Below are 25,044 nucleotides of genomic sequence, written 5' to 3'. Positions count from 1 at the left end.
ACATTAAGTAGATATTTTCCTCCATTAGGAAAGATGTATGGCAAAACCTCTTCCATACTAAACATGCAATCTCTTTAAAAACTATCCATCTCTTGGAGTCTCTGAATTACACTTCACTATTTCTTCAGAAGGAGAAACAGCTAGGGTATTTATTATGATCTGGCTGGAGCACAAATTAGGTGCCTCTGTGTAATGTTGCTCAGTGGCTTTCTGCCACAGCTTGGAAAGCTGAAAGCTCTCTAGCTAATGCATTATTTTCTTTCAGTGATCTCATGTTCAAAGCATCATTTCCTTAGCCGGAGGCTCTCCCATGAGGTCCGTAAATTCTACATTCAAAGAAGATTTTAATTACTTGGTGAGTGACAAGCTGGAATGGTGATGCAAGTCCTAATCCCTCTCTCGAGTGGTGAATTGAGCTTCTCATCATTAGTACTTCAGACATTATATCAAAGATATCATGGGAATAGCAGTCACCAGTTTACAGTGAGCCAGCTGGAAAACAAGACATGGAAGGTCTCCTCCCCACTCCACCAGCCTGCAGGGGTCTCTGCCAGACCTTCCCCTCCTTCCTCCTAGCAGTATAGCATGATACAGTGCACACATCTTTCTTCTTTCTCTCTCATGTCTGTTCCTTTCTTCAAACCTACCAGCTTGCTGGGGAGAGAGATACTAACATTCAAAATGTGTTCCACTTCATTCTTTCATGTTTTTTTTTCTTTTCGTTTTTTTCTTTGAATTATTATTTTTCCTTTGAATTAATTTCCAGCTCCTTGTCTTTTTTTTCAAAACATCATAACATGTTCTTCTTCTACCTCCTGTGCTCCTACCTTGCTCCTTCCTTCTATCAGAGATGCACAAACCCTCTCAATTCTGCATAACTCTGATTTTCAGCAGCCAACAACACTCTGATCTCTTCAGTGCCTGGCCCCCACGCCATTCCCTTTCCTAGGCAGCCATGTGCTCCCTTTGTCCCACCTGGTAGTTCCTCACTCCCTGCCTGTTTCAGTTTCATAAGAATCCTCCTGCCTTCTTCTTCCTTGTCCTACCAGAAAGAGCCTGAAGCTGTGCCATCTCTGCTTTTGCTCTCTGGCCTCTGCTGCCCCACCTGCAGCCACCTGCCACAGGTAGTTGCTTGCAGACATTTAGTCTGCAAAAGTAGAAAAATGAGAGAGTGAGGTACAGAGAGATAACTAGGGATGGGCCTCAGCAGTATTTTGTAGAGTCAAGAAACAGGATTAAGTCAGCTCTAGCCATGTTGCCAGCCCCTGTAGTACAAGCCCAGTCCTACCTGGAAGCCCTTTGGCTATGAATAATGATTTTGAGCTGACATAACCTTCTAAGTAAAGCTCCCTGCTAACAAGGCTGCTGCACAGCTTTAGCCTGGCTCAGGCTACAAGGGGAACAAGTTCATGGCTGCTTGCAACAGCCTTGACAAAGCCAAACACAACATGTTGCTCTCTGCCTCGATGTTACGTAGCAAAGCGACACCAGCACGCGTGGGCTGGAACCAGGAGCAAGAAATAACATTGCTGCAGGGCATTGTTACTTTCAATCTTCTGGCCTCAATTGATTTTAATGACGTGAATTTATAGCTGCATTAGCTCAGAGGGTGCCCCTATCATGTTTTATGTTTATTCTACCATTTATTATATTCCGCTATAAATCTATTTAACATATCTGAAAATATACAGGGTAGCAATGAAATCATCCCATTTTCCCATAGTCAAGTTCAATATAATCTTTAGTTCTTTAGCAGGTCCTGATGTGACCTCCAAGTACTTTGTGATGGAGGGAAAAGCCAGTAACAGATAAAGAGAACAGACCTTTGCTTAAGTCACACAGTAGAGCACTGGCACAGCCAAAAATGGGACTAGAAGGTCCACCTTGCATTGGTCCTTACACCAGGACATGCTAGGAACCCCACTAACAGTTATTTTCTTCTTGGCAGCCTTTCAATTATTGCAGAGAAATATTTATTGAGTCCTTTTAAGTACTCTAATATGGCCTTGGCCCCTTTAGTTTCAACAGCCTAGATTTTTGTGCTACAGACACAAGCAGATACAACCTATAAAGTACAGAAACCACCATAGAAAAGCTTTCATCTCGCCTCCTAGATGCTGAATCCCCCCTGGAAATTTGTAGAATCACAGAATAAAAAGCTGGACCCAAGCCCCCACTCAAAGCACCGCTAACATTACTGCTTCCTCAGCGCCTCATCTGGGTGAGCTTTGGACACCCCCACCACCTCCCTGGGCACCTGTTCCATTGCTGGCTGCTCTCAAAGTGAAAATTAATTCCCTTATAACCACTCAGAGTTTCCCATGCTGCAGCTCTTGTTTGCTGCCCCTCAGCTTTTCCTCTCCATGGTCTGCCCCTGTAGGTAGCTGAAGAAGTCTGCAGCCAGGTAGAGCTGCTGAGCCCACAGCATGTCCGTCTCAAGACTCATGAAGCCCCTGTGTCCTCTTGGCAGCAATTTCTGCATTTGCTCACCGCAAGGGTGCAACACCAGACTAGGGCTCTTAAAGTACCCTGACTTACAGAGAAGACCTTTGTACAGGAATACGCCTGGACAAGAAGTGATCTCTGCCTAACCTTGCTTTGTGGAGATTTCAGCTGTGGCGTGCAACAGAAACAAGTCCATTCCGTCCATTCCTTTAATTTCAATCCAGGTTGTCTGTGTCTCTCAGCAAATAAAAATCTGAGTGAAGGCAGAGCTGAGCCAGCTGGGTGAGCAAAACAGAGACAACCTGGGACAACAGCAAGCACTCGTTCTGCTGAAACCAGCAGAAGCTGCTAACCCACCCTGGGCTGCTGGGTGCTACACACTACCATCATGGACAGTCACAGTCACAGGGAGATCTGTAACCACTCACTACTCTAAAGCAGCATCATAGAGTGCTGCAAAGTACAGTGTTTGCAAATATAAACAACATATGAACTACCCATTCCCATTCTCCCTGTATCTCTTTCCCCTTGCATCTCTTTCCCCTTTCCCTCCTCAAAAGAGTCAGAAGAAGCTATAATGTTTTGTCTCACCTCGTTTTATTTTATTTTATTTTATTTTATTTTATTTTATTTTATTTTATTTTATTTTATTTTATTTTATTTTATTTTATTTTGTTTTGTTTTGTTTTGTTTTGTTTTATTTTATTTTAATGAAAACAATTTTCTTAGTTGTGGTTGGCAGGCACCCAGCTGAGGTATTTTGGTAATTCTCTAATTTTTCTCAAGATTCTGGAAAAAAAGAATGAACATTAAAGAAATCTTCAACAATTTGTAAGCACAACACCTGGTAAAAAATAAAAATAAAATAATAATAATAAAAAATAAAGAACAGTTTAATAGCACAGTTGGAATAATTTCCAATCCCCTTAACAAATAGCATTATCATAACTCTGCTGAAATTCATGGCAAACTACCAGCCCAGATGCAAAATTTCCTCATCAGCTCTCGATCTAGCTGTGGCAGGAAGGAAAGGAAACGTATTGCCACAGGTGTCACCATCTGCTCCATGGTCTGAAAGAAGAACTTTGTTTTGGAGCTTTATTAGCCCATTCCACTCCCTGCTTTCTGAAGTTACATGCTCTAATATTTGCTGGGCTTTGATATACTTCAGTGCCAAAGACCAGAAACAGGCAAATAAGCGAAGTGTGCCGAGGGAGATTTCTAGGGGCATAAGCAGGAGACAGGCACCAGACTCCCATCACTCTTCTCAGGTAGCTCTTCAACAAAGTACCCTCTGTGGGTCTACCTTTATTTTTCCTTACCTTAAATGAAATTAAGCCAGATTGTTTTGTGTCCCTGTGAAAAGCATACTTCCCTGAAAAATGGTCTCCTCTCTACAAATTACTAGAGGCTAAGCTACCACTCACTGCCTGCCATGAAACACATTGAAAAGTCGATAGTTAAAGGAGCAAAGTATGGTTTGATTAAAAGCTATGCTAGATAGGCACCTACGGTCCTAAATAAGAAGCTTAGTATGCCTGTGGATGTGGCCAAAATGAATTACAATGAGGTCCTCAGATGGGCTGGAGCTAAATCTACTGGTGTGGTCACCTCTGCCACTTCTTCCATCAATTCCCCATGTTCCATCACATTCAACTTCTGGTTGCTCCTCATAGCACTGAAACCCCTCTAATCCAGCACAGCAATCACTGAGCTTCTTCCTTAGGGCCTACTCTGAAGAAAGCAAAGTCAAAAAAAAAACCCTTAGAGACCCAGCAGCAGAGTTCCCTAGAGCTAGATGTTGCTGCTGAGTAATGCAAATACAGCCTGGGGAAGGAGAGCCAGAAGGCCAGAAGATGTACTTTTTTTATACTAAGTAAGCACACATTATTTTATGGGAGTTTTGGCACTGCTGTGTGTGTGCATGTGTTGGGGGAGTGCATTTCTTTGTCCTATCTGAATTCAACCTGCACACTGAAAGCCCACAGCTGTTTAGAACCTGGAAGCCAAAGAAGCTGAGAATAGTTGTTAAGATAAAATATTGACTATCCGTTTTAGGCACCACAGTAAAAAGAAACAGTAAAGGCTAGCTTAATAGAGAGGAATACAGAAAATATAAAAGGGTTGAAGGAAGAGTCATCAAGCTGATTAGAAATTGTTGCAATAAAGATTATACCGAAAACCCATAAAAGACTTACTGCTCAGTATGTAGAAGCAGAAGCAAATGAAGAACTAGTAGTAAAGTCTGGGTAACATAAAATTGATTATAAATATCAGATGCTATCAAAATATTTGTGTCAGAGAGCAGAAACGAGGACACACAATTCAACTTCCAAGAAGGCAGAAGATCCAGTGAATCAGATTCAAGTTGTGTTTTAATATTTTCTTTAACATAAAGGACCTCAGCCTTCTGGAGATCAGGAGATGATCAGCAGTGTACATGATAACTGTTCTTGCTCTTCACAATGCTGGTCTCCATCCACTATGCCCTGTTTTCCTATCTTTTTCCGATCCCTGTGGTTTTCCACCAGAAGATTTCTTTCACTTTAGCCCATACAGTTTCCTTCCTTAGTTTAACACTTTCTCAGTGGCCAAAATCCTACTCACCCTGGAAAAGGTGTGAGTAGGATTCTTCTAGGTTCTCTCTTCCTGTAATGCAAAGTTGAAAAACTACAGGTTCCCCTCAAGGAAGAGTTTGGCAAGTTTTCCTGTTATATTGGTTATTCAAGGCTGTTAACAAACAGCTTTGCCTCCCATATTATTTACAGAAAGCAAAAACCTTCTGAGGTTCCTGGGTTGCCCTCTCCCAAGGGAAGCACGAGCTGGCAGCATGGCTATTCAAATTTCTTGTCACATGCTGCAGTCTCAGAAGGTAGAAATGCAGATGAGGTGTTTTACAGAAAAAAAATTACAGCAGATTAACATTTCATCTTCCACATAATACACAGTGCCAACAGGGAATCCCTCCCAAAGATGATTAAATTGGAAAGGCACAGACTGTTTGAATTGGATAGACCTGTAAACATACCTTGCTGGCAGAAGGATTTCTGTAACCTGTATGTCAGTGCTTTCTAGATACAAGTAACATTCTCAGGCACCAGTTTTGTTAATGTGTGTGTGATTTTTAGTAAAGAAAATATTAACACTGGCAAAATTCTGAATTTTCTATGTCAGGTCCCATATTTCTACGGTCCCAGTGATGGCAAATACGAATAAATGATGAAATGCAACACCTGCCCTATAGCAAGCCACTATGAATTCTCCAAGGATGATTAATTTTGACAAAATACTACTCACAATACTATTCACAGCCTCAGTATTCCCTTGCCTCAGAAGAAATTTAGAAAAGCTTAGCTCAGCTCCCGGAGACATCTGTCTGTTCACATTTAAATAAATAAATAAATAAATAAAAAGAAACATAACTCCAATCTGTCCAATCTGGAAAGGTTTGCCAGCCAAGATATTACTGATTGTCTCCCGTGAAGCAAAGTGGTGAGCATTAAGGAAAGACATCAAGATCCTTTTATGTAAAATCCATGTGAGGCAATAGTTGTAGGGTGTTTCATTTCATCATCTCTGTCTGTTCTTGTAGTAACCCTGGCAAATTGGGCAGGAATCCATATCTGGGAACTAAATTCACACTTCACATGTGGCTTTCTGAACCACATGCCCAAGTTGCTGCCTTCTGGGAAGGTTTACACATTGCAACCCTTGCGTTGCAGCAGAGCTACATAGGCACACGCATGGGACATGGATGCGCCAGTGAGCAAAGGTGTCTGCAAGTCTCTCCCATGCACCAATTTCTCCTGTATGTGGACAGGAGAAAGGACATGGATATATTAGAGTGAGTCCAGAGGAGGGCCATAAAGATGATCAAGGGGCTAGAGCACCTCTACTATGAAGGCAGGCTGAGGGAGTTGGGGTCCTTCAGCCTGAAGAAGAGAAGGTCCCAGGGAGACCTTACAGTGGCCTCCCAGTACCTAAGGGAGCCCTACAGGAAAGCTGTGTCAGGGAGTGTAGTGACAGGACCAGGGGGAATGGCTTTAAACTAAAAGGGGGTAGGTTTATATTAGATATAAGGAGGAAATTCTTCACTCAAAGGGTGGTGAGGCTCTGGCACAGGTTACCCAGAGAAGCTGTGGATGCCCCATCCCTGGAGGTGCTCAAGGCCAGGCTGGATGGGGCTTTGGGCAACCTGGTCTGGTGGGAGGTGTCCCTGTCCATGGCAGCAGGGTGGAACTGGGTGATCTTTAAGGTCCCTTCCAACCCAAACCATTCAGTGGTTCTATACATGCTGAGTCCAGGACCATGTCAGGACTGTCAGGAAGCACAGAAATGTCTGTCCAGCCCTTACCTCTGCCCTTACATCCCAGGGGAGCAACATGAACCCTGCCCAGTTACAGGGCTTGGGAGTGCAAATTTAAAGATCTTTTTTACAGTTAAGGCTTTCTGTGATTGAAAATTTTTATGCATCTCCTTAGAAAATAAGTGTATGTAAGTAGTGTTATTGCAAAAGGGTTTTACAAAATATTTTGGTTTTAAGAACATTTTAATCAATATAATCTTTATTATTTTTATGATTTCCTTTAAAAAAAAATATTTACTTTACGGACATTTTATGTCTTCTACATGTATTTATTCAGCCAGTTGATCATATCCTTTCTTCCTTCCTCAATATAAGGTTTATCCTGAGGATTGATATCTTCTCTTTTACGGTGTACAAAACCATGAGTCTGTCCAGGGTAAATTTTAACTTTATAATCAACTTTACAGTTTTGTTTAAGCTTCTGCTCCAGCTCGGTGACCTGTAACAGAACATATCATCTTGGATGCATACTGAATTAGCACGTTATGTATTTACAGACTTCAAATCAACCTTTCCCCCCCCCCCCCCCCCCCCTTGCTTCTTTCCTCCTAGCAACTCCCACATATAAAACAACTGTATTTTGCAACAGAAACAGAAAACACTTTTTAGTGTCACTGTAAAACTTTGGGGATAAACAACACAAACTTACATAGAACTACAGTAAAGAGGAAGAAAATTCATTTTCTGTTTTCTCCTAAGTAAATACCAGATTACAAAACAAAGATGGAAAGCATACAAAGATAAATATCTTTGATGGGAAACTCACTTGCTCTAGTGGGACGATATGATCATTTTCAGCAAAAATGAAGAAGGTGGGGTGAAGCAAAGTGGATCTCTCGTCAAAGAACCTGATCACTCCTATGGAAAAAGCAAAGGCATATGAAATGATTCATGTTAGTTAAAGCGGTTAAACCACTATTAAAGATAAACAATCACAATGAATGCCATGACCTGGTGGCCTGCTGCCTGTGCAGACCCCAACACAGCTGACTTATCAGTGAAGGTCCCTGCACTCTGGCAGAAGGATAGCAAAACATTGCAGAATATCACTTTTGTCATGTCTTTTCCTGTGAGCCTGACACCAGAATAGAGTACAGACACATATTTCAAACAGATTTTCCAAATATTGAAAACCAGACAGTGGGCAGCATCCTGCCTGAAGACTTACGGAAATGGAGGTAGGTGAGATCCTTAGGCAAAGACCCACCTCACAATAGCTGCTGGATCCTAACAGGTATGAAAGATTTGTACAGAAACTATTTCGTTGTCACCAGTCAAGAGGAATCTGAGACATGGTGAGGCCCTTGGTGTCCCTTGTACTCTACGGTGCACAGAAGCCATCCTGGCTGTGCCACTCAAACCCTGATGTTTAGGATTGTTTCTGTGCAAGAATGTGGGTGCATAAAGACAAATTGTGTAAAGATTTTCTGAAATCATATCACCTTCCCCCATAAGATGTCACGTTAAGTTTCGTTACAGTAATGCTGCTCTAGGATAGCTCCTGCTCTGGTCATGTTCTCTCACAACATAACAAACCTTTGACACTTACCGTAGAGGGACACCCCCGTCTTTAAATGAGGGTTTTTCAGCATCAGATGTTGTACTGCTGCTCCACCCCAGCAGAACCCAATGGCACCAATATCCTTCACGCCACATTGCTCCTTTAGATACTTCAGGACAACATCAACTTCTCTAAAAAAGGGAGATAAAAGTGAATTAAAACTGGAGCCTGGTTCCACAGTGGCCGCAGCTTAGAGGCTGACTGAGCATTGGTCTGCTTATGGAAGGTAGTGAGCTTTTGTATCATTTGTGTTTTTTCTCTTTCCTTCACTTATTAAACTGTCTCTATCTCAACCCACAAGTTTTCTCCCTTTTGTTCCTCCTGTTCTCTCCTCTGTCCTGCTTGCAGGGAGTGAGAGAGTGGCTGTGTGTGTGTTTGGCTGCTGGCTGGGGTCAACCCACAACACTTGCTTACAATTACTCATTTCTAAATTATAGGACAAACCGCAGGTGAGAAGACAGGAAAATACATGTAAAGTCACTCTTCCAACATCACTGTGGTTAGAATCTAAAGTGATTTTATAAACAGCAACAAAATTCACCAGTGGCAATATGTCCTATAGGCTTACATTAGGGAAAAAAAAAAATGTTTAAAAGAGGCACATCCAGTCAAGAACATCCCATTATCACAAATGTGACTAAAGGTAAAGTGTTCCCAGGGGACACAAATACTTCATGGAATTGTGACAGCAAGTTTAAAATTGTTGATTAAAAATCAACAGCAGTATTATGTAATTAAGCCAGGTCAGATAAAAATGGTTAAAAATACAGCTAGAAAAATAGCAGCTAGAAAAATAGCAAAACAGTATTATTTAAAGTTGCTGGGATCTGATGGGGAGCAGGACAAATGTTCCCCAGTTAAATCCCATTCGGTGACTGTGTTTGCACCTTAACAGAAACTCATAGAAGATGTGCCTGCCCAAAGGAAATGAATCAAAGCAAAATGGAAGAAGCTTGCTGTATCCCCTAGCCTTTGTTGGTTCTTTTCTTTTGAGTCATTGATCCCCCTTTTACTCTCTGCACGAGTAAATAGTGGTCACTTCTACTCTTGTTCAAAGATCTGCTTTTCTCCAAAAAGCATTCCTTACATAGCCTTCAAGCTTAACACTTGAACTGCACAGAATTTTTGTTTCTGGATATCCATCTGTATTTGATGCATTAATAATTTAGGACCTAATCCTGTATCTTTACTGATGCAAAAATTCCTACTAAAGAAGCACGTCCACAAGCTGGACCATGAACAACAGTTGTACTTGTCTATTTTGCTGGCCTGTCGAGTTTTCAGCCAATCATCGAAAGAAGCCCAGTCATTCGAAGGTTTCCACGCTTCTTGTCCCACAAAAAAATCCGGGCAGATGGCTCTGCAAGAAAAATAAAAACATTTTATGCCCATGAAATAACACTGAGAAAGGATTGAAAGGAAGTCTGTGTGTATTACAAAAAATTCATTTTGTTGAGTACACATAGAATGTAATCTCCATTGAAGCATTTTACATGCAACCCTCATTATTTTTCTGTGTCTGATAAATAGTTAGCATAACTTCCAGATATTTTTTTTCTTTTTAAAATTCATTAATTAATCTGGTTTTTGTTTGTTTGTTTTTCTTTTAATTTTTTAGTGGTTTCCTACTAAATTAGAAATAAAAGAAAACCTACAATTTACACAGTCAATACATTTGGGCAAGAAGGAATGCTAACCCAGTAATACAGGGAAGTGGATATACAATACTCTTTTCACATATTTGAGACCTTATTTCTTTCTCTGGCACAAGCTGGTACAGTTCACTTCCACAGAATTACTTTCAGCTTGCCTGGAATTTTTGCCATAGCAGTGAACTTGTGAACGTGCTATGTAAGGGAGGAGGATGCAGCTGTTTCATGCTCACAGAGCCATTCTAGTACCCCAACTAAAGATGCAAAATAAGACTTTCTCTATTTCCTCCTTTCCTTCTTTATTTGTCTATTACCTCGTTATGGTGGGACTGCTCGACAATGATGCTTTAACAGGAAATTCTTTACAGAAGCCTGGAAATGAAGCCTATGAAATTGTTCATGTTTGTATGGTTTCAAAAATAAAATTAAAAAAAAAAAAAAGGAAGGCATTTGCAAAAGAGTAGGATTTCTTACATGTATCCATTGGCTGTTAGCATATCAGCCATGTATCTTGTGTTTGGGAGTTGCCATCCAAATATATCATGAATCACGATCACAGCTTTGTCTGTGCTGGCAGAGGGTTTGGAAACATAAGCCCTGATGTGCTCAATTTGTACTTCCTGCCCACGGCCGCCGTAGTCAAACTTGTCTCCAATGTCACACGGGCAGGGCCTCAATTCGTTAGCCATGTGTGATATCGCCCTGGGAAGAACAGAAAACATTCAGGTGTGAATATCACAGCACACCACGCTGAAAGAGATCAAAACACAGAGGTGTCATAGACTGTTGAATTTTTGAGTCACTACACTTACCAATCACTGATAGATCAAAAATGCAACATCAATCAATCAGCACATCAGGATGTTTTTTATAAGTAACAGTCTTGTTGGTTGTCTTATAAACTCTTATCTTATCTTATAAAGTTGCTTATCTTATAAACTCTTCTGTGGGGACCTGGCACATAACTAGGGCTTGTGTGCCCTACAATAATACAAGAAAAGTAAAGAACAACCAGCCAGGCAACCGTCATAAATTAATTACATAGTGATGAAGCTAGCTCTTTTAATTTACATCATGCATGTGTCCCTGCCAGGAATGCGTTCTTTGTTATAGACAGTAAAGGCTTAATACAGAACCTTGCATTTTGGAAAAAAAATAAATAATAATAAATAAATAATAATAAATAAACAACAACAACAACAAAAAACACTTGTGTAGAAAGACATAATTACACCTTGATTAATTGTGGTATTTTCCTGGAGGTTTGAACTTCCTTTAGCAAACATTTTCAGTGTCAAGAAATCCCTTTTCTAAACCAGCATTAGCCTCAGATATAGCAGATTTTGAAAGAGGATGTTTAAAAAATGCGTCAGAAAAATGTACTGATCAGTGGAAGCTGGAGTATAAAATTTTTAATATTAAAAAAAAAAAAAAAAAAAAAAAAAAAAGAGAGAGAAGGAACACATTCAAACTCCAAGATAGAAAAACAAGGAAAATGAATGTAAGGAAAAATCCACGAGTTAAGCCAAACGTTTTACAAACAAGGTAGCAGTAGGGTATGGTTAAATTATTACAAACTATTGCTTAGGTGAAAATAAACAAGTTATTCACAAAGGTCAAAAGCCACCAACAGAGACTAACACAGGTTGGTGTAGATCCTTACACTCTCAAGTTAATGATTTTATACCACTGACCTTAGATTAACCAACTGGACTGACTTCATATTACTGCAAAAAGACTCAAATAACTTACCTGAATATGCACAGGGAACCTCCAAGTTATTCAAGAGTGTGGAGAGAATTTAGGTAAAGCTTCGCCTAAACTTCCTCCAGACAAAGTGCAAAGGTCTGTGAGCACTGTCTAAGAAAACTTTGCTTAGTACAGAAGCAAGGATGTTCAGTATTGACTGCACCAAATGTGTTCACAGAGAGAAACAGGAAAAGCAGGTACCAAACAGTCCCTGAACTGGCATGACTTAAATAGCTGCAGCCCTAAAGGGACAGCTGCAGGAGAACCAACCAACAATCAACCTTACTGACGGGAGATTTGCACAGATTTCCAGGAACAAAGGTGTTCTGTATTTACATAATTTACATTTCAGAATATCCCAAGAAGAGTTAGCAAACCTAGGTTTTCACAGATGAAAATTTCAAGACAAGCTGTATCTTATTTGAAAGCTGTATTAACTTTAGGCACACATATATACAAATCCTCAAGTTTTGTTTTTTGTTTTTTAATAAGCCACACCCACCTATGTGTTTTTCATATGCTGTAGTTTCATATAAAGGACTCATAATTTAAAATAAGTCTACTAGGAAAAATGAATTAATCGACAGAATTTAAGCCAAAATTTAGTTTAAATGTATAATCAAAAAGAGTTGATAACTGCTTTTCCTTAAATAAAAAAAATAAAAATAAAAATAAAATAAAATAAAATCAGAAAATATAACAAGATCAATTGAATATTAAAGAAACAAGTACTATTTCCAATTTCTGAGATTTTACTGAACTATTCCTTAAAAATTTATCTCTCCCTTCCTTATATACAATAAATAGTGTTCTAGGAGGAGCTGTAAGCCCACATCCGTCACTGCACTCTCTCTGTTCTATCATCTCCACCTGCAAGCGCTTGAGCATTTGAAGGCCAAACAATAACTTTAGCTTTCAGCAACCTCAATCTACAACTAGAAAAATATAAAGATATGTTCTGTGGCTCTTTCACTTTCAAGAGGTTCTCCTGAATCTCCTCCTGAGATGTCTTCCCTATCTTGAGAAGGAAATCAACAGATTTCCGAACTGCGACCTGGAATAATTTGGGAAGAAAGTAGCACTCTGGTACCATTTAAATGACCATGAACTCTTCAAAAATGCATGTAGATAATGTGCAAGTCCTCCAAACACACCGAGTCCAGACTCAGCAGGCACTTGCTTTATGTTTCTCATGAGGAAAAGCTGTGAAAGTTAAAACCAAAACCAAAAACAAACAAACAAATAAACACACATACCTGTAGCACAGCCAATGTGTGAGACAGCAGAGCCAAGCCACAAGAGTGCGGCAAGGACAGCAAGCACTGAATGGGATCACGAAGAAAGTGCTAACTCATAAAATGGAAGGGGTGAGTGCAAGGATCAAGTTTCTTCAAATAAGAGTTGCGTAATTTACTGCCTTTATCTGTGCATATCACAGAGTCACAAAGCTAGAGTTTCACTTTTTTTTTTAAGCCTTTAATTTTCTTCTGAGTATAAGCAGGGTGTGCTACTGTGACAAGTCATGCTGTATGTGAATACAAAACGTTTTCTGTAGCTTATACAAAATGGTATTAATATTGGTAGTTCTTCCTAACTCTTACGGAACATGTTTACTTAGCTGAGCAATTCGTTTAATCTTTTTTTTTTTTTTAAGGGTGTTCCTTTGTTTTTGAAGGTTGGGGTAGTATCACTTTCAAACATTATGCCAGTATTTTTATTTCTTTAGACTATTTATCCATTGGTAATAGAGAAATCTGAAGTCATCAGCACGGTGAGGTAGTGACACAGAGAAATCATTTCAAAGCCCTATACAATACAAAGCACAGCACAGGAAAAATATTTTCTTTCAGCATGAGAACAAATAAAATCTGAAAAGGTAGCAGTTGTGTAGATTGCTCTACATATAATTATAATAATTATTTTAAATGCTGATACATTTTTATCCTATCAGGACATGTTATATATTTTTTTCCCTTTTGAATTAAAGTGACTGCCTGATCCTTGTATCCCACCCATTTGGCTTTCTGATCTTTTTGTTGCATAATCAGTTTTATTCTTTAAAGAGCTTTATGTAAAAATAGCAGTGAAAGTTCACTGTTTCTTCAGAGGCACATCTGAAAAATAGCGCTAAATGCGCTTTTGTCCCATGTTGACAAAGTGACCCGTTTTGCAATTTAGTCCTCACATATAAACTGTTTGCCCATATTCTAAATAATTTTATCACTATGATTTGCTTACAATTCCTAATCTGAAGTCAAATGAATGAAAAAAGCCCACAAAAGAATTCCAGAGTGAAGTTGTAAGGTTCAAAATACAATTCCTTTGGTAGTCTTTTTTTTATTGGGAGAGGGGAGTTCCCACTTGTATATTGCAAACTACATAAATTACAATTTACAAAAATTATAGCACATAGGGTTAGATTCTTCACAACTTCAAAGAACAGTAGTAAAATAAATGACAAAAACTGGCAGTTGAAATCATTCATAGAAGAAAGACACTTGCAGCAATTCTTCCAGAAACTTCTCTTCACCGGGATTGCTTCGCCCCATGCTCACTTCCTTGAGTGACTGTACTGTGCCTGTGGAAACTTTCCTTTATATAAGACTATTTACCATGACCTTAATATTAACATTAAACTTTATAAATTAAATGGGTTTTAATTTAATTTCTTGTTGATTCTGTGTTCCCTGACAATCCATTCAGATTTTCCTCTTATAACTTTTAATTAGAAGTCAAAATTTAATTCAAAACATTCACACTCTCCGTATGTGCAGTTGATTGTACTTTGTACTATAAACTCACAATGCCAGATCTTACACAGTGAGTTGCAGTTTTATCGTGAAGACTTGACCACACTTGTAGTAACTTGTATTTACCCTTTCAACTTCTAACAAATGCAGCATCTCAGTTGTTTTTTTTTTTCCTTTTGCTTAGTCACAGTATTAGTTTTACAGTACACATGCCATTTAAACATTTATGAATGACAGCCGTTCTCTAAATATATGACCTGATCATCCTCTTACACAACAGCTTACCTTGTAATGCTAAGGGAGCTCCACTGAGTTTAGGGTTACCTAGGTTTTACACTGAGGTAATTAAGACACACTAGACTTCCAGACCTCTAACAATCTTCTCCTGGAAAAAAAAAAAAAAAAAAATGTTATAAGAGCTGTATCACCTAGGCAACAGGTAGATTAATACATTAGGTATAGATGGCATCTTATCAAAAGCAACACTTCAGCAGCAGCCACAGGCCAGAATTAGAGTTCTCCTGGCAAATTCACAGAAGGTAGGTCCATCAGTGGCTATTCAACACAGTGCCCCAACAGGCACATCCAGCACAGAAAGACCCAAAACCGCTGCCTGCCAGGATGTGGAGCAAGAGGAAAATTCCCTAAGCAGCCACTGCTGGCCACCAATGAAGGCTGGGTGTTGAGGTAGATGCAATCTTGAGCTGATGCAACATAGAGATTTTTTCTGTATCATGAATGGGAAAATTACGTAACAAGATACATTGCACAAAAACATTTAATATTTCTCCTTTAAGCAGTAACCATGGTTTGTAATCCACAAAATAATGCCCTGTTTGCCATTTGTATTATACTTTTGATTTCTGAAACTGTCGGGAAATTGTCTATACAGTATCACAGGACCAAAGGTAATGTGAGAAAGCAGTACCCCATTTGAACAACCTCAGACTCCAAATTTTGAAAAAAGACATGCACAATAAAGTCACTTGTTAAATAAATACCTGCCACCAGGGTACCAGTCAAAGAAACCTAGTGTCTCAGAAGGAGTTCCACCAGACAATCCATTTGTGTCCCCAAATTTTGGGCCTGTGATTTACATGGTACTTAGGTGAACAGTGGCCACAACATACAAACATTGTTCTACCATTAGTACAAATTATTTCAAGTACTACACTAAAACCCAAGGAACTGTAAACCATTTTACAGCATATTAAGACACGACACTGTTAAGTGACATCTGAAACCACCTCAAAAGAATATAGCATGAAATTACGAGTTAGAATCTACTGACCAAAAAAAAAATAAAATAAAATATTGTTTCCTTTTTTCTTTAATTTCAGCAAACTCTCCCTCCTAATTTTCTAAAATGTGCTATCAAAAATCTCCACGATATGTTACATGATTATGTTATAAAGTAATTGTTTGCTTTTCTATTAAATATATTTATCCAGCCAGTTGATCATATCTTTTCTTCCTTCCTCAATATAAGGCTTATCCATCTCCTCTTCTGTGATGCACAAAACCATGAGTTTGTCCAGGATAAATTTTAACCTGATAATCAACTTTACAATTTTGCTTTAGCTTCTACTCCAGTAGGGTGACCTGTAAGATAGAGCATAGTCACAGTTACATTAATATAGATACATTCCATGCTGCCAGTCCTTAGTTTATTTATCATTCAACTCCCTGATTTATCACGTAGGCTAGACACTAATAATCAAGCTCCCTATGGACAAAACAAAAAGTAAAATTATATAAAGAAAAAACACCATTGCAATAAGGGTCTAGAAAATCTGTTAGAATATAAAGGTAGATACAACAACCTACAAAGATATGGATACAATAAAAGTACTTCCTACATACACAACATATGAAAATACTAAATAAACTAAAACTCAGTAACAAACCTCAGTCAGACACCAATGGATGCAATTTGACTTATCATATGTGGTTTATGAGTGTATGTGCCTGGAAAGCTTGAAAAACATTTGTATGTATTGTTTAGAATGACATAATTGAGGGCAAGATATCTCTTTTTTCAAGTTTTAGGAACTCGTGTCACTTTAGTGTCACTTCCAAATGTTATATAAACACCAAATTTTCAGGGACCTCTGGGGAATATGTAGTCTAACCCCTAGTGTCAACTACAGCTCGGGGCCTTGTCCAGCTGGGTTTTTAATACTTCCAAGAATGAAAACTTCACAATCTCTCTCGGATTCAAATATTAAAGCACCCTCAGAGGATTATTTTTTTTCTTATGTTTAAGTGGAATTTCCTGTTTCACTTTGTCCCCATTGCCTCTTCTCCTTTCACTGAATACCAATGAAAAAAGTCTGCCTCCATCTTCTTTATTCCCACCCATTTCTGTGTCACTGATGACTTCAGTTAGCACTTTGAAAACCATGTGTTCTTTCATCTCACTAAGACTTTTTAAATGTGTTTTATTTTATGGCTAATCAATCATGAGCATGACAGTTTACCTAACAAATCTTTCTTTCTCTACATCAGACTACGTGTGCAAGTGTGAAAAATCCAAGCGGAAATTCCTGTAGACCTAATCTCCAGTTATGAACTTGGACTTGTGTAGGTAATGTGAGATATCCTCTTAGGAACATGTACGCATGGGAACAAGCACATCATCCTGCATGATGGCCTCACTTCACAGGATACGTGGAGACATCTACACGTAAGGCTTATTAACTATCACAGTGCAGACACTCATTAAGGCTTCACAGCAAGTAGTTGCCAGTAATGTTGGGGAGTGGAATGACCAAGTGCTCGTAAATCCCAGACTGAATGTTTCCTCAGCTGACCTAATTCTATCCTTTGTGTTATATTTCTTAATGTTACTTCTAGGGTGTGGGTATTTTTTCATTTTAAAGTTCATCTTTCTATTTAGCACACAAATATAACTAAGAAAATTTGTAAAGTGAACAGAATTTGTGAAAGCTGGATGAGACAAAGAATCACATAAAAAAAATCTCTTTCATTGCAGTACTAGAAAATTAATTAATATTGAACATTTTTTCAATTTCATAAGTATGATCTCCCTAGCATATTGGCTAGAGTAGAGTGTGCAGCAATAAAAATTGATCATTTTATCAAAAATTGCATTTAGGCACATATATTTGCACACAACTGAGAAGAGCTTATGTTGTAAGTGCAATAAAAAATAGTAATTCTCAATACAGGTGTTTTTCTGTGCAGTTTAAGTGCACCTTTTATACAGAAGGTAATTGCTCATGGGCTTACCTTGTTCCATTTGCTTTATACTAACTTAAAAAAATTATCAAATGCAGATAAAAAGAAGAAACAGTCTTCTAAATCACTGTTCCTCATCATATCCTTGACTTTATTTATTCCACTAATTTTACACTTTTATGTAAAAGTTTTTCTTTTACATTTTTCTTCACTGTGAAGTCTGATAAAATTATCATGTCTAGATTACCCAGAATCAATAGAAAAAAAAAAAAAAAAAAAAAAAAAGCATACAGCAAAGGATTGCTCCCTGAATAGTCCAAAACTACAAGAGGATTTTTATAAAACTTTTTCACCTGAGTTACTGCAAATACTTTCACTAAAGAAAGAGATTTCAGGAAAAAAAAAAAAAAAAAAAAAAAAAATATATATATATATATATATATATATATATATATATATATAGTTTTAATTCTTTTTCTAAGTTATGTAATTCCTTCTAAGTCTGCCTCCATTTTTCTGCTTATTTTTTTTTAATAAGGCCGAGTTCTGGCTTGTAATTCAGGAGGAAAAATTAAACACAGAAATGAAAGAAGACAGAGGTTATTCGCGTACTTGATGAAGGGGAATGAAGTCATCTTTTCAGCAAAAATTAACAATGTAGGGTTCAGCAGATAGGACACATCATCAGAATTCTTGATTAGACCTACAAAACATAAAAAAAAAAAAAAAAGTCAATTGACTTTTAAGTTGAAATTCAGATTCAGCACTCTGTTTATGCAGTGAAAAGTTTTCCTGTCTTATGCAACTTGTACCCGTAAATGTCATTATGTCAGGAGCTTTTTAACAAGCTACTGTAAGCATGGCTTCTAGAAGAACACCCTTCTAGATTAAAACTTTATTTTAGTTAGTTTCTTGAGCTAAAGATAGAATATCTGAATTCACAGGACTTGAAAGATGTTTTCTGTGCATACAACGTTGAGTTACTCTGAACTGATGGGGGAAGTCAATACTTTAATGAGTAGCCCAAAATCTACATTCTAAGAACATTAGCCAAGAGCAGTTTAGCTACCCCAGCTTCTTGAGCAGAGCATAAAAGGACAACTGACGCTAAAATAACCACTGTCTAACTACACGGAGTAGCTAAATCAAAAACAACACTTCCTGTATGTGAGTAAAGTCCTAGCCCTGCAGCATGCCGTTGCAAAGCAGTAGTAAACAGGAAAAGGGAACTGAATTGGGAAGGTGACCCAAGGACATGTATGTCTGTCTAAACCTGAAGCAAAGACGCAGATCCTACGATTCATTATGAAACTAGGAACAAATGTCCTCACCACCATCTTCCTTGCATAATATCCTTCCTACTTTGCTCAAAATATGTCATCAACTGAAAACCTAATTTGAAGAAACAATGCTAGATCAAGTACCTCAGCTATACAGTACACATACTCATGTGTACCTGCTTGTATTACACCCTTCAATAGAGAGATACACCAGCCCTTAATTTGGGATATGTCAGCATCATGTGATGTGCAGCAACACCACCCCAGCAAAAAACGATGACCCCTAATTTCTTAACACCACACTGGTCATTTAGGTATTTCAGGACAGCATCAGCATCTCTGGAACATATAAACAAATGAAAATTAAGCACCCATAATAAAATCAATATTGGAAAATTCGAAAAGTAAATATAAATATGCATATGTGTCCCTCTACCGTGTTGCTATTATATCTTCTTCATACACATTAAATAAACCATTATTTCAGGCAAATATTATGGCTTGCTAATCTGAAATCATCAAAGAGATAAAAAAAAAATAATGGAATTAAATAAAAACACAACATGGATAACATACATCAAAGGAAAGCTACATGGATGGAAAACAGCTGATTTTTTTAAACACCTACCTAAGAGGTAAAAAAGCTTAAAACTCTCTGAAAAGTTGGATGATTTTTTGTTTTGTAAATGTAGACACAAAAAGTAATAACAACCTCTCCAGAGAACACTATTCATTAGTCAATATGTTGACAATAACTGTAAGTTCAGCTTGGAGATGCTTGCTGCAGGAAAGTCAACGTGACAAACATGGAAGATGTTTTGAGGATTTATAGTGTCAGTTGAAATACACCTGGCCCAGATGCTGTATTCTGGAAGTATCCATTTACCCCTGAAGTACCCTGAAGGACCCTGTCACCATGCAGAGGCAGTAAAGTATTGGTGGGAGAGAGGTAACAGTTAATTGTTTTATATCACCTCAAGACTATATTTTCAGCCTCACAAATACTACCTAATCTGTTGTCCCACCACCACCACATATACATATACAAATGAAGTGCCAAAAATTTTTCTTCACCATAGCTGACATTTAAAACATGTAAATTGCCTGTAAGAAATGCCAGGCAGAGCCCAACCCTTCCTTCCCATTCCAGCAGAGAGAGGACAGATTCCAAACTAAGAAGTTTCCACAACAACTGACCCCTCTGAGACAGGAGCTCTCTGGATGTGATTCAATTATGCCTCCCATAACCTTCTCACCAAATACCTAAGCCCAGCAACCTTCAATGTAGCTACTCCCCACAGACCAAGAAAGAGATTTGCTCTCCCCGTAAGTTAATTAGTTTGATTTCTAATTAGTCTGGCCCCTTCACAGTACTGTCTTGCCAGCAGCTGCTTTCTGTTATTAAGGCAGCAGAGCACCTTTGCTAGAGACAGAAGGTCTTCAATGATAAATGCTTGAGCAGCGTTGCACATGTGCAAGTAACAGACATGATCTCTTCAGGGGCAGCACGCTTTACACCCTAATATTAACAAGTTAAAACCAAACACCAGGTTAATTCCAGGCTAACTGGAAGCCAGGGTAGATCACAGATCACTGTTTAAGTGGTGTTCCTTGAGGACTGCTACAGGTGTTAAGCACTAGCTTCTGTTTCACAGTGGTCCCAATTTCTTCACGGAGGTGACATGAGAGTTGTCTGCCATAAGAACAGCCAAATGGCTGTGGGGTACTATCCATACTATCCCTCCCTGGGTTTAAAGGTTTAAAGATTCTAGTCGATGTGATATGCAGTTCCCTGACACCTTACTTGTTTATTTTTCTGGGATCTCAAGTTTCCAGCCAACCATCAAGCCTGGATCAGAAGGCTTCCACACTTCTTTTCCTGCAAAAAAAGTCTGGGCAAATGGCTCTGCACATGCAGACACACGTAAACAAAATCAAAATTAAATAAATTCATCAACCCTTAGACTTTTTGTTTAAGGGTTGTCTTGTTGTGGCCCTTCATACAACAAAAAGCTTCTACCCAAGCAAAATATTGTTTTTATTTCTTTTCCTCAAGAAAGTCATGTTTTTAAATACCATTGTTAACTACTCTACAGAAATGCCTATATACTTTACAAAACATTTCTAAGTATATATATATGCTTTTTTTCAATGTTTCAATGAGAAATGATCAAAGAGGGTCCTGATTACAATTTTAGATTTTGCATACAGCATTATACCACTTAACATAAATCCACCATTAAAGCATTCAAAGTAAACAAAAGCAGCTACAGGAAATAGCTATTTACCACAGAGCACATGATGGGGCTTGCTTATGAGCTAGGGAGAAAAAAAAAAAAAAAGGATGGACTGACTGCTTTACTGCAGATATCATTTGGTGACTGGAAAAAGAGATGTAGAGTAAGATCCCACTCAGTACTGAAGAGCTCCTGCATCACGAGAGTAGCTAAACCCTGGCTCAGGATGACCTGAGATGTGCTGCATGACCAGCAGAAGAGTCGGGGTCATGCATTCACTAGAAGGAAACGAACAGGGACTCTTGAGGCTGCCATCATTAGGCCACCCTTTGATACTGCTGTGTGCTCTCCCCAGCCCAGCCCACAGGGCAGCAATGGGATCCCTGGGAAACCAATTATCTTTCACTTATTAAATGCCTTTGTCTCCTTTGTCTTCTAATGGTAGAACACAAAGAGTGGGATTTCTTGCAGAAAACATTTCTTACATGTGTCCATTATCTGCAACCATATCAGCCATGTATCTCATGTTTGGGAGTTGCCATCCAAATATGTCTTGAATTACAATCACAGCTTTGACTGCGCTGGCAAGTGGTTTGCAGACATATGCCTTGATGTGCTCAACTTGTACTTCTTTCCCACAACACTCATAGTCAAATCTGTCTCCGATATCACATGGGAAGAGCCTCGATTCATTAGCCATCTGGAAATCTGCAGGAAAGCAACCAGGACAAACAGTAATGTCATTTATTTGCATCAGTAACTATGATTATAGGTCTTAATCTTCATGCAGTCCCCACATACCCCTAGTAAAATGCACTTTGTACCACAAGGTTAGAAGTAAAGCTCTAGGCAGCTTGTAAAGCAGCTCCTGGCGCTGGCCCTCTTTGGTTGCCATTCATGAATTCCAGTCAGTCAGCATAACCATGGTGTGCAATAAGCTCAGAAGAAGGGCTCATGTCAATCCATGTCAATCTATCATTCCTAGCTTTCTGCTTGGAGCAATCCAACTTGTGCTAGCTACATTTCCATGTGAACTCCCAACAAACCATGCCTCTCTTGTGGTCTTCCACCTCCTCCTCATGGTCTGGCACATGATTGTCTTTTGCTGTTATTCCTGTGAGACTCCACTGTCAGCAAGCTGCTCTTCTGACTACTTTTCCCTTGTAGTTTTCACTGTGTGTGTCCCCTTTCTCTTCCTTTATGGGGAATCCAAAGCTGCTGTTGCTTACAGGCACTTTGCTGGTCCCCCAGTATCACCTGTTGAGTACAGCCCTTTCCCAGGGAACTCATCGTTAACTGGCATCTCTAAAAGTTCCCATAAATCAGATCAGAGAAGGTAAATCAGCAGGGGTTTCTCTGCACACTCTGTAATCTGAACTAGAATGGTAAGAGGAATATAGGGATGTACACCAGGGTTGTTTATGTTTACATCACAGATACCTACATTTCTAGAGGTGTACATTTTAAAGAACAAACTAGAAGCTAGTTTATTTCTCCTTGATTGAAAAGAGGTTTCCAAACAGTTCATAGCCTCGGAGGTTTTCTCAGGAGATAGGCCACTGTAGGATCTTGGGTTTAAAAAACCTGGCCAACTTCTGGGGTCCTCTGCTCTCCCCCTTCCACCAAGCAGTAGGTAGTCATACACAGCCTCTTTTTTGGGGGGGCCCATATTGGGAAGCTATTTAACCTGATCCTGTTGCCACTCTTAACAAATCAAAATGGCAACGTTTGCTTATTAACAAGGGACAGTCTCTCTTCCCATGCAAATGAATCCACTGGAATAATATTCCTTGTTCTGGCTGGTCTCACTGCTAAAGTGAAATCCAGCATGCTGGCAATAGAATTCAAATGTGCTTTTCAATGATTAGATATGCTTGCTAGGAATGTATCTTAACCATTTATCCCCTTCTGGATTTTCTAATTAATTCTAGCAGATGTCAGCCAAGACCCTCAATATATCTCCAGTATTCTCTCCCTTCTTCAATTCCTCTACTACAAATGTACATAAATATCTAGGTAAATGGTATTAAAACCAAAACAGGAAAGCACAGTGAACAGCACCACAAATTACCCCAAATCCTGCCTCTTTACATCAGTTGTTCTGTCTTCACAGGGCAACGTGCTGTGGGGTGACACATGCAGAGGTTCCCAGCACCAAGAACTGGCCCTCTTAGGGATGGCTCTCCACAGTGCCGTTTCTGAACAGAGCTACTCTCCTGACCTTCCAAATCAACTTGCAAAACCCCCCCAGAAGATGCAGTGCAGTTTAACCAGACTAACTGCAGCTTTTCCAGCACCTTTCCCAAACCTCAGGCAAAGCAATGGGAAGAGATTTCAAATGCACGCTGTACAACTAATCGGACCTAGAACAACTCCCCTACCACTGTGCTTACTGTTTTCCCTCACTTTGCTCAGTTCATCTGAGCAGTAAGCTGGCAAAAATCCATTTATATTTCAGTAGAAGTCCCGTTTCTTTTAAAAGTACCCTAATATTACATGTCAAAATACAAGCTGTGTTTAAACAAAAATAATGGTGTTTCCAAGACTAGTAAACAAAAGAAATATGCTGTATTAATAAGTATGATTTTAGTCATGTAATGACTTGAAGAATGCTGATGAGTTACATATAGAAAGGAGAAAATCATCTTGTACTGCTGAGGTTGCTGCCAGAAACATGCCAGAGTTCACTGCACAACCTGTGAACAGCAGTGAATGCCTGCTATAAAATATTAATTAAACTGACATAGATGTAGATTATATAATCTACATAAAATAGTTCACAAAAGGGATTAATAGAGATGTTGGTTAGACAATGAAAAAAAAAAAAAAAAAAACACCGGCAAACAAAAAAAAAAAAAACAGATTCCTCAACCCACTCTCAATGTAGAATTTATCTGGTACTGTTAAGAAAAACATGATTAAATAAAAAATGGAGGAAAACAGGATTATTGAAGTTGTTTATTAATTGAATTATAATTTCCACTCATGTGTAATTCAACCACAAAGTTAATGAGAAGGAGTTTGTTGGTTTAGGGTTCTGACTGCTTTTGCAGTTTAGATCAGCTGCTTGTACTTGTAGTTGAGATCAATTCTTCATGAAACTGCACATGAAACACGGATCAAATGTGTCTAAAGCCTCAGACACATGAACACTTCTTTACATATGAAGTACTCAGACTTGATCTCCACCTAAGAAATCAGATGCATTTAGGCCTCCTATAAAAATAAAACCAAACAGTAACACAATTTTCATAAGACCTAGTTTAGGCTATGTCTGATCTGTGAATTTTGAGGTCATGGCACAACAGCATCTATGCTGTTATCCCACCCACAGAGGTGAGACTGGAGCTCCAGTATCAATAAATAGACTAAAAACAGCTCTAGTTTTAAACACTTCCGTGCCTTCTCCCTCATCCCTCACTTTGTTTTTGCCACTGCTCAAAAGCACCTTGTCAGCCCTTTTGCTGCTTCCTCTTTGGCACACCACCAAGGTGGCAACTCCTCATCTTCTCATCCAGCAAGCCCTGGCCCTCTAGAGCTAAGTGTGCCAGAGACAAAACTGGATAAAAGTGGTCTCCATAGGAGTCTGCTATAGCAGGGGTTACTTCTGCCTTTCAGAGCACTGGTGGTGCTTGTATGACAGAGGTTCAGATCCACTAGCTGCTGTTCTTTGGATGCTATTTCATCAAATATATATGTAGGTTGTCTAAGGTTTGTCCTCCTTCAGTTGTGTTTCAGTTTGCTGGGTCATCTTAGTGTGACTCAGCTATTTGGCCAAGCAAGTTTAAATAACAGAGAATTAC

General features: G+C 38.8%; 1 protein-coding gene and 1 long non-coding RNA gene across 3 annotated transcripts; one reads left to right on the top strand and one right to left on the bottom strand.

Moving 5' to 3' along the window:
- Positions 1 to 6,975: 6,975 nt before the first annotated feature.
- Positions 6,976 to 13,189, bottom strand: LOC137850713 (carboxymethylenebutenolidase homolog). Of its 2 annotated transcripts, none has more exons than XM_068671007.1 (6): positions 13,030 to 13,189; positions 10,499 to 10,726; positions 9,625 to 9,732; positions 8,361 to 8,503; positions 7,578 to 7,669; positions 6,976 to 7,250 (listed from the first exon to the last, which is right to left on the bottom strand). In XM_068671007.1, the coding sequence occupies exons 2-6, from the start codon at positions 10,711 to 10,713 to the stop codon at positions 7,071 to 7,073; spliced, it is 738 nt and encodes a 245-aa protein (XP_068527108.1). In that variant the 5' UTR covers positions 10,714 to 10,726; positions 13,030 to 13,189; the 3' UTR covers positions 6,976 to 7,070. The 2 variants fall into 2 exon arrangements, with proteins under 2 accessions (XP_068527108.1, XP_068527109.1); XM_068671008.1 differs by lacking the exon at positions 13,030 to 13,189 and adding an exon at positions 11,777 to 12,023.
- Positions 13,055 to 24,452, top strand: LOC137850716 (uncharacterized). Its single transcript, XR_011092769.1, has 3 exons — positions 13,055 to 13,140; positions 17,032 to 17,209; positions 23,355 to 24,452. It is a non-coding gene; the product is annotated as an uncharacterized lncRNA (long non-coding RNA).
- Positions 24,453 to 25,044: the final 592 nt, after the last annotated feature.

The sequence above is a fragment of the Anas acuta genome, chromosome 2, assembly GCF_963932015.1.
Source record: "Anas acuta chromosome 2, bAnaAcu1.1, whole genome shotgun sequence".
NCBI classification, from domain to species: Eukaryota; Metazoa; Chordata; class Aves; order Anseriformes; family Anatidae; genus Anas; species Anas acuta.
This window is presented reverse-complemented; position numbering and strand designations above follow the sequence as displayed.

Excerpts from the sequence above, each read along its gene's own strand:
- LOC137850713 (XM_068671007.1), bottom strand. The coding sequence starts at position 10,713 with ATGGCTAACGAATTGAGGCCCTGCCCGTGTGACATTGGAGACAAGTTT. Across the intron at positions 9,733-10,498 it reads CTAACAGCCAATGGATACAT|AGCCATCTGCCCGGATTTTT; the intron begins GTAAGAAATCCT and ends TTTTTCTTGCAG. Across the intron at positions 7,251-7,577 it reads ATATCGTCCCACTAGAGCAA|GTCACCGAGCTGGAGCAGAA; the intron begins GTGAGTTTCCCA and ends GTTCTGTTACAG.